Below are 9,920 nucleotides of genomic sequence, written 5' to 3' on the forward strand. Positions count from 1 at the left end.
TGTATTCATTCATTCATAACCCAGAAAAGGTTACACGCATATATTTAAAGGCAAACAAACAACATATCACCGAGACAATCAAAATATGCAAATTACACAATCTCACTGAGCATTTTCCTTTAGGTGTCAGTGGGAACCAAACACAACATGTCTGCAGAGAAATTCATAATATAAATAAACTGTGCATTGAAAATTCCATTTTAAAACAAGCTGCCAGGGATGAGAAAGAACGTAAGAACAGTAGTGCTCCTTTTTTGTTGGTATTAATGACAAGTACCATCTGTAATGGGCCATTTAATCCAGTTTTCTGTCTCTAGCGGTAACCAGCCAATATTTCTGGGAAACTTGTAAGCAGGGCATGGAGAGAAAGAGATTCCCTATATGCCCACAGTCATCAGACTATTTCTAATCTGTGTCACTTTCACATCTGTTCACTTATTATTCATTCTGTCATGTTTCCCATTAAAGGGCACAAATGCTTGTATATTCCTTCAATTTTTATTCAATATTTCAATATGGCTTTCACCAAGAACTGCCACCAGAACATTTGGGAAGTGGAAAAAGTGGTGGTTAATCCATTAACCCCAAGAGTTTTGAATCAGGTCAATTATTGTCAGAATTATGGTAACGGAGATCCAATTCCTCAAGCATCTTAATTCCAGGAGTTGTAAAATGATGCTCCCAACTATCTCCCAGTGTGTGCTGGGTGGGGTGGGGTGAATTCCTCCTAGCAAGAGTATTGTTCACTCTGGAATAAAATCCAACAGCAGCAGGTTTATTCTTAAAATTTCTGTATGTTATGAAAAAAGCCATGTGAGATCTATTTTCTTATTATCTGAAAGGTCACGTGAAATGGCCTTTTTGAAACTGACATACCAGTAGTTATTCATGTTTACGAACCTGGTGCAAGAGGTGCTACTGGTGTAGGATTCGGGGAAACCGTCTCTTCCGTATTGACTGGTTCTACTCGATGGCTCCTTTTCAATTTTAGTTTCTTTGTTTTCTTTTTGCTGTTCTCTAAAGCAAAACACAAGCAGCACTTGCAATTTAGCATTTGCATCTAACCAACTCTAATGTTTACTTGTTCGTTTAACAAACAGGTATCCTGCCTTTCTATTTTCAGAACGGCTTATAGTTTCCAAATGGTAAAAACGGTGTAATCCTTTGAAACGACAATCAAATAAAAACAGCGAATAAACTGCAAAATTAAAAACGACCTTATCAGAGGTTAAAAGGCCTGAAAAAAGAAAAAAGTTTTCACCTGGTACTGAAAGGACATCCACATGGACATTGGGTAAGCCTCCCTGGGGACAACCATTGAAAAGCTGGCTGTCATAATCAAGAAGGCTATCTACAGTTTTCTCTCACCTAAGATAATGGGTACATCTTAGGGAGAGCCTCCAAAGAGGCAGGCCAATCTGGGAATACCTGACGATTTTCAGGCTAGCCTTCCCTACCCTGGTGCCCACTGAATATTTTGTTCTACAGCTTCCAACATCCCTGACCGCAGACCAGAGTGGAACATCCTGATGGAAGTTATAACCCAACAACACCTGGGGGGCACAATGTTGAGGGAAAGTTAGTTTTGATTAAAGAGCCTCTGACTAACAGCACAAAGCAGAATGCCCCAGCAAGTGTGTTTAGGATGCATGGTAAGACTTTTGACTTTCCATCAGGCAGGATGAGCAAGGTTCCAACTTCTAGCCAGAATGACCCTATCAATCCAATGCCTGCTTGCTCAGAACAAGCACAAGTGCACTCTGTGAAATATAGAGTGGTACCTCGGGTTAAGTACTTAATTCGTTCCGGAGGTCCGTTCTTAACCTAAAACTGTTCTTAACCTGAAGCACTACCTTAGCTAATGGGGCCTCCTGCTGCCGCCACGCTGCCAGAGCATGATTTCTGTTCTTATCCTGAAGCAAAGTTCTTAACCTGAAGCACTATTTCTGGGTTAGCGGAGTCTGTAACCTGAAGCGTATGTAACCTGAAGCGTATGTAAGCCGAGGTACTACTGTATACAGAATTGCAAACTTATTTTGGGTTTGTTTTATTATTGTTGTTATTATTATTATCATCGTCATCATCATTCAGAATAAAAGATAAAATTTGACTGTGCCCATCTGGCGGTATGGGGAAAGGGGAAGTTCCATTCCATGAGTGACTGTCTGCTTGCATGATGTTGGGATGTCATCTTATAATAAGTTACAACTTATACCATTACCACTTTGCCCTTAAATAAACAAGGCAAACTTTCATCCTAACGTACCACAGAAACATATTGCATACCTATTATCCAATTTAAACAGTCCAATCTAAGTTTAAAAGCAACATTTGTAACATGGTATCACAACTGGAACCCATCAGCTTACGAAGGAATTAAAAATAAAAACCCACTCAACAAGGGCCCCCTTAGGCAACAAAGATGAAGGATTTAGAGCAGCTTTTAAACCCCCAACCCATTCACTTCATCTCTGAGCTGAAAATTACACTACAGTATGGAAGCAGGAATCTCTTATGCCATTTATCTTCTGCAAATGAAGTAAGAACCCCTACATTTCACCCAAATCCTGTTTAATCAGAAGCAGGAGGAAAAGGCAGCTATCCTGCTGGGTCTTCACTTCTCCAAACTGTAGTGCAAGTGAAAAATATTTCCTGCATTTCATCCAACCATTATGTGCATGCTAGAGGACGGAGAAGGGGAGTTGTGGCAAACACAATAGAAGCTGGCTAGCAAGTGAAGCCAGTGTTTATACTACAAACATGAAACTCAACCCACCTATTCCAGAATTCAAAGTGGCATTATCACCAGAGTCAAGACTTTCTGAGATTTGCTGGTCATTCTCATCTTCATGTTCCAAACGTTGTGTTAGTGCAGATTTATAGTTTTCTACCAATCTACTCTCATTTGATCGCTGGCTGTTCAGGCTCTGAGTGTCCATTTGCTCCTGATCTGTTTTAGGTTTCAAGGCCATGGAAGACTTCTCATTTTCCTCCCGCTGCCTCTTCTTTTCTTGTTCAATTTTCTTTTCATTCTAACAAAGCAGAGAAAAAAATGCAATTTTTTGTAAACCAGCGGTGCAGACATGAAATTTTGGGGTGTACAGTGGAACAGGGGGAAAGTCAGCAAAAAGAAAAACAAACAAACAACTCTACAAGGATCAGTGAAAATATATTATTATTATTATTATTATTATTATTATTATTATTATTATCATTTGTAGCACAAACTAAGCAAAACGTTTTATAATTGTTTACATTCAGATTCAGCTCAGTAATAAATCTTCAGAGAGAAAAAGGGTTCCTCTATTTGAAGCGAGTTCACAGTCAGCCTAGATTTTTTATTAATCTCCTAGGTAGCACACCATCCTTTCTGCTAGATCATAATCAATAATATAAAATGAGACTTCAGATATAGAAGACTTAATCTCTGAATATTAATTAATTTCTGTATTCTTAGTAAAGGCATGCTATATGCAACTTTACATTTTAATTGTTTTTAAATGTCAGGTATTTAAAGGTTCAGCTTTACAAATATTTTCAGTAGAGTTAGTTTAGTTCCCGTGTATGTACACAGAGATTACTGGGGGATTCCACAAACAAACCACTGTGTATAATGTACTTAGACTTTGTAATATAGCTTCTTCCTTGCTGAGAATACTAAGCTTTTAATCACTTACATTGATTTCGGAAGCTGAGCTGCTGACATTTTTTGGTAATGTTATTCTAAACCAGTTTAACTAAAAAAAAAGTGCTGCTATTATGAAGGCAGTTCTGACCTTAATATATGCTTCCAAAGGTCTTTGACTCATGAGGAAAGGAACAATCAAGAGTAGTCTGAGTACAAGGAAGCTGATTTTAATGCAGCTCTTTTGTTAACACTTGTATTTGTTTTGAATTATATTTTATGTTTTCAGCAAACTTGGAAAAGCAGGAGCATATACATTTTCAAAGAAGCTCATAGAAATGAAGTATCTATAAAAAGTTAGATTGCATAGATGTAACAAGCCCATACTTAGTATTTTTCCTAGAACAATGATGTCTATCCTATAGAACGAGTGCAATACCTGGTGCAGCAGCAGAAGTTTATGGCACTCTTGGATAGGAGCCAAGCCTACAGTCCTAAGTATGGCACTCTTGTTTGCATTACTTGCAAGGGGCTGCTGCCTGATGTGCAGACATGGAAGAGGGGTACTGGACTGTATATGTACAGTACTATAATATGAAATACCAAATAGTTTGGGATTAAGTTTTGGAGAACTGCCAAACGAGATGTCCACCACAGTCTTCGCTTGACTATTTAAGATACTGAGTTGTAGCTAATGCTGCTGTTCAGTTTGTACAGCAGAGTTCCATTTGCACAACAGAACTTCCCCCTCCTCTGCCTTGAAACCTCCCGACACCCCCACATTCAACCTCAAAATTTGCTCCACTGGGTTGAGGGACCGTCTGGAGCAGATTAAGGAGAGGCACATGGGAAGAGGAGAAGAAAGGAAGTCCAGTTGCACAAGTGGAATACCGTGCTCACGCAGCACTGGATACAAACCAGTTTTTAATATTATACATTGAATATTTAAAATACGTTCCCACAGTCATACTAGTCAATGTTAATAACTTCCAAGTAAACAATGGTGATGATCATGTTGAAACTCCCTTACTTGAACATGTATACTGTAATGTACCTCTTTTAAGACTTCTAGACCATCCTTTCAAACCCAAACCAGCACTTATCTAGGATTCTTGATATTGGTAGGGGCAGTTGCTGTGTTACTCCAAATACTTTTTCTATTAAGGGGAAGGTTGAGCAGGAAAAATCACTACTAATCAACACTCTGACTCAGAATCCATATCCATTATTGAACAGTATCAGTCTCAAATATATGGATTATCAAAAACATTTTTTAAAACATACGAATGTTCCGATACCTCAGTGATTACAGCTGATATAGGCTGGAATGGGTTGCCTCTTACTGGTTCAGTGTCATCTTCATTAGGAACACTTCTTCCTTCACGTTCTGCTTCTTCTCGCTCTTTCCGATCTCTTTGTTATTGTTGTTTTTTTAAAAAAAGACAGAAGATCTTGAATCAACACGATTCCAAAGGAAATGCCATTGAGACTATGATCCTTAGCACATTATAAGTGTTTAAAGCATCTCGTGTACATTATGTCAGTCATCCTTACAACACCCCTTGTAACAAATGTGTATTGTTCCTCAAATTGCAAAGAACGAATGTGAAGGTGAGAGCACTGGCTTTTTTGAGGCCAGCCAGCAGGGGCTGAAATGAGATCCAATTCTGAAATGTCCTGGCTGATGGCACGCACTCTTTTAGCTATTAGCACCACCAGCTTTCAATATGCATTTGAACATGCATTCTGTTCTATCCTTAAGGCAAAAAAATGAGTGCAAATCAGAACAAGATAAAATTCAATATCCCTATATTTTCCAAAGATTTTACCGCGCACAAGACCACCACCTGATTCTCATGGCAGGTTTCTCCAATTTTGTTGTTGTGGTATTGTTAGCAGCACCTATTTTGGATGATTTGAGACTTGCCTGTTCTTTGAAAGCACACAAGGGCAGCCTTATTTACCAGGTGCAGCGAGTAGGAAGATAGATAGAAGGGAGTTGAGTGTGTTTGGGAACCTCTGATACAGCACACTCCATAAAGAGGAATCATTTGACTAGCTTGGAGGTAGTCCATGTGGTGCTTCTGGACAATTTAATTCAGACAAACAACAGTCAGGAACCAAAAGGAAAATAAAGGCATGGGGGCAGCTAGGGAAAAGGTGGGGAGGAGAGAGAAGAGGAAAAACAGCGGCAAAGAGGCTTGTGTAGGAGAAGGGGGAGAATTAAGAAAGGAGGTTATGGTTGTCAACCATATAAAGTTTTCAGTACACAACACTTGTGAGTTAGATCCAGTTTGATGCACTTCTTCCAGTGGAAAGTCTCTGCTGGAACCAAATCTGTATTTCAAAGCACTTTTCTGAGAGGTACAAGCTACAAGAAACATACTGATCTTTTGTTAAAGTTTTGAAAACTTTTGTAAGAGATTTGGTGTATGATCAATGTACATGCCGCATCAACTGTAACTTAACTACTTGGATATTACATGAATTTTTAATCTTTCCTACATTATCTCACCTATGTTTCTGCACACCATATACTAAAATGACCAGAAAAAGCAAACACAATGCTCCCACAAATTCCACAGAGACTTGTAATACTGTATATCCATTGTTTGCTTTAAAAAATATATATATTTTCAATCCTAGAGACAGCAACTGTAGAAATCATGGGGACAGAAGTGAAAGAGGAGAGCAGAGAGATTTGGAAAACAAGTCATTACTATGATCAAAATATCAACATCTCTTTTCTGTTATAAAGCTTCAGTTTGGAAAGAGATCACTGTCTGGACTTCTGTCTACAAAGCTTTCTCCGAAGCATGGTACTATTTTCACCTAATTTATCATAGAATAGGAACAGAAAACTATAGGAACACGAGACTACTGAGCAGCCATTTCTAGGATGCTGACCTGAAGTGAGAAAAATTGGTGCAAAGTATCTGTCTTTTACCGCCTCTTGATGAACCATGCAGAATTTTCTGCAGCTGCCTGCCTCTAATCTTTACTCTACATGCTTTACTGCATGAGGAAAAAGTGCTCCCAAATGCATGCAGTCATGGAAATAACTTGATACTGTGTAATCTTACATCATCTACAACTTCTACCAAAAACAAGCTTACAGGGCAAACCTAATCATGTCTACTCAAAAGCAACTACCACTAAATTGAATAGTGCTTATTCCAAGGTAAGCAGAGTTAATGTTGCAGCCTCAATGTAATGACCATGCCTGGTCATTAGAGCAAGCAAGGCTGATGCTTGAGAACATGGACTCTGTATGCTCAGTGTGTAAACACAATGTTTCTCTGCTGCTTTTGAAAGTTTAGAAACTGCACTGAAGCACAATACATTTAAATACATTTATTATCTGGACTGATTAAATGATACTGGAGTGCTGTACTTTAGAATGGTCATTTAATGTGTGGACAGTACACCCTGTGCTGAATAAAACACAAATCAGTGGGAAAGATTGGTATGTTAAGGAATTATGAACACAGATTTAAAAAAAATAAAATAAACAAAAACCTCATGTGTTCCGTCAATAAAATCACTCATGGTTGTTTTACTACAGAATGCTGTGCATATCATAATAACAGCATGTAAGAACCTGAATCTAACCCTAAGATTTTGCAAGGAACAGCAGGCACCACCACAGCAGGCATCACTGTAACTCTAATGATGCTCCAGGTTCTGACGAAGTAGTTGACGACTTCTACCACATGATTGGGACGCGGGTGGCGCTGTGGGTTAAACCACTGAGCCTAGGACTTGCTGATCAGAAGGTTGGTGGTTTGAATCCCCGCAGCAGGGTGAGCTCCTGTTGCTCGGTCCCTGCTCCTGCCAACCTAGCAGTTCGAAAGCACGTCAGAGTGCAAGTAGATAAATAGGTACCGCTCCAGCGGGAAGGTAAACGGCATTTCCGTGCGCTGCTCTGGTTCTCCAGAAGCAGCTTAGTCATGCTGGCCACATGAGCCTGAAGCTGTACACCAGCTCCCTCGGCCAATAAAATGAGTTGAGCGCTGCAACCCCAGAGTCGGTCATGACTGGACCTAATGGTCAGGGGTCCCTTTACCTTACCACGTGATTACCAATACACTTGGAAAGTGACAAATAACAGCTCTGGAGGGTAGGACTCAAACCAATGGCTTCAATTTACAAGAAAGGAGATTCCAACTAAACATTCGGAAAAACTTTCTGACAGTAAGAACTGTTTGGCAGTGAAACAAGACTCCCATGAGAGGCGGTGGACTCTCCTTCCTTGGAGGCTTTTAAGCAGAGGTTGGATGGCCATCTGTCATGGATGCTTTAGCTGAAATTCCTGCATTGCAGAGGGATGGACTAGATGACCCTTGGTCCTTTCCAACTCTATGATTCGATGATTTAGCAATCTCCAACACATGTACTTTTCTAGTTCAGTTAATTAGTAACTTTAACATTGTCATGGAAGATTCATTGACTGTTCCCCTCCAGGGCACCCATAAAGACATCAGTAAACAAGGTTGAGCACGTTACACTTGTCTGAGATACGATGTTGTTTCATGCTGAACACAACACTACATTTGGTATGAGGAAAGGCAGTAGAAAAAATGTTTTATGTAACTACTTACATATCTTGGTAAAGTATTTTTATTTCCCTTTGGGGTTGCTATTATATTTATTTCAAAATAAATATTTTAAAGTAAATAAACGTTATTATGTTATTTCAAGTTGTTACGTTACTTCAAAATAAATAAATGAAAGTTATTATGCTACTTCAAACTAAACAAATGACATTCTTTAAATAACCAAATATATATTTTTTAAAAACTTAATAGTGTTCTTTCATACAGTCCCTTCTTATAAAGCAAAACAAACATACCTTTCTTCCCGTATCTTCCTCACTCGTTCTGCCCGCTCTCTTTTCTCTTGTTCTTCAGCTGCTTTTTGCTCTATGGTGTCTTTCTGGATTCGTTCATGTAAGGCATCAAAATCTTTGGCTATAATATGTAACAGCCAGAGTAAACCTTTCTTTATAGATTTGTCAATTTTCTTTCCATAGCCCATGATCGCTGAACAAGGCTCCTATATGCAAGAGAAAAATCAGCAGCATTAAGTTGTTAAATTACTATCAACGTGGATGAAGAGATCCTAACTCACTGGCAATTATACAGGTGCTTGTCAGTTGGAACTCATACACATTTTGATTCATCTCCGTACTGAACTGTAAAGGCTGCAATCCAGAGAGATGCAGGTTTGCCTACACACTCCAAAAATGGCTTTCCCAGAAGCTGCCCTCATATATATTCCCAAAATATGAGGAAAAGGATCACTTTGGCAATTTGGTACAAGAGCAATTTAAATGAGGATTTAGACACTGGAAATTTTTTCCACTAGGGTTCTTCGAAAGCAGTACACATGTGGCATAACATTAATGGAATTTAAAGCACTGTCATCTTAAGTGAATCTGCCATGTCAAAGAATAAAATGGGAGAAAGGATGACCCCACCATGTATTCAAGGGGCGTGTGAGGACGGTTGTGGGGCTGAGCTTACTAGCCCCGCTCCCATGTGTTTGGAATAAGTGCACACCAGCATATCGCACATATAGAAATGTTCCAACAAATACCACAACCCTGGAATAAAACTTACGGTGAAAGACATGTTGGGAAGATTTGCCATTGCCTAAACTATTTCACTCAGTTACTCTAAAGGTTACTGATCCCCCACCACACGCCGTCGCCACCTTTTATGAGCAACATTTGTTAAATAAATAAGTTAATAAAGCTCAAGAACAGCAGTTAAATTCAGTGCAATGATGGACACTACAGTGGAACAGTAGCCTAAAGCATCTGAGTGGTGGCAAAGGCTAGGGTGGGTTTGGCCTTAATTTCCTTACAGCCTGGATATTAAGCCGCTGAAGCAAGTCTACCTGTCTTGTATTAAAACTGGTGCAGCAATCACAACCAGAGCTCAGGAGCACAGAAGAAGAGAAAATGGCTGATTGTAAAGTGGATGGGAACAATGGGATTACACAATTCTAGTTTCAAAGTTCTGCTCACACATCAGGTTTAGGGAAGTTAATCAATCTTATTAAAATGAACCTACAATTAATCTTATTAAAATGCACTTACAATCTGACAGAGACATTTGTGCTCGTTGACAAGCTTTTCGAGAGATAAACACTCAATTACATCTGCTTCTGCCAAGGCGCCTTCTTTATCCTGCTTATTTGCTAACCTAAGAAAAAGAAAGCCACCAAGTGAGAAGATGCAACAGCGCTGTTTACATTAGTAAAAGTACAAGACAACAAGCAATAGCAGAAA

General features: G+C 39.2%; 1 protein-coding gene across 6 annotated transcripts in view; it reads right to left on the minus strand.

Annotated features, from left to right (window-relative positions):
- The window catches only part of ARL13B (ARF like GTPase 13B), a 39,637-nt gene that overhangs the window by 4,782 nt on the left and 24,935 nt on the right, over window positions 1–9,920 (minus strand). For all 6 annotated transcript variants that reach the window (XM_081908516.1, XM_081908515.1, XM_081908517.1 and 3 more), the window contains exons 5-9: window positions 9,729–9,834; window positions 8,478–8,680; window positions 4,924–5,038; window positions 2,777–3,032; window positions 901–1,017 (exon numbers count right to left, since the gene is read on the minus strand). In XM_081908516.1, the coding sequence (XP_081764642.1) occupies window positions 901–1,017; window positions 2,777–3,032; window positions 4,924–5,038; window positions 8,478–8,680; window positions 9,729–9,834 (797 nt within the window). The remainder of the gene's footprint in view (window positions 1–900; window positions 1,018–2,776; window positions 3,033–4,923; window positions 5,039–8,477; window positions 8,681–9,728; window positions 9,835–9,920) is intronic.

This window comes from Podarcis melisellensis (genome assembly GCF_964234715.1).
Source record: "Podarcis melisellensis genome assembly, chromosome: 4".
NCBI lineage: Eukaryota > Metazoa > Chordata > Lepidosauria > Squamata > Lacertidae > Podarcis > Podarcis melisellensis.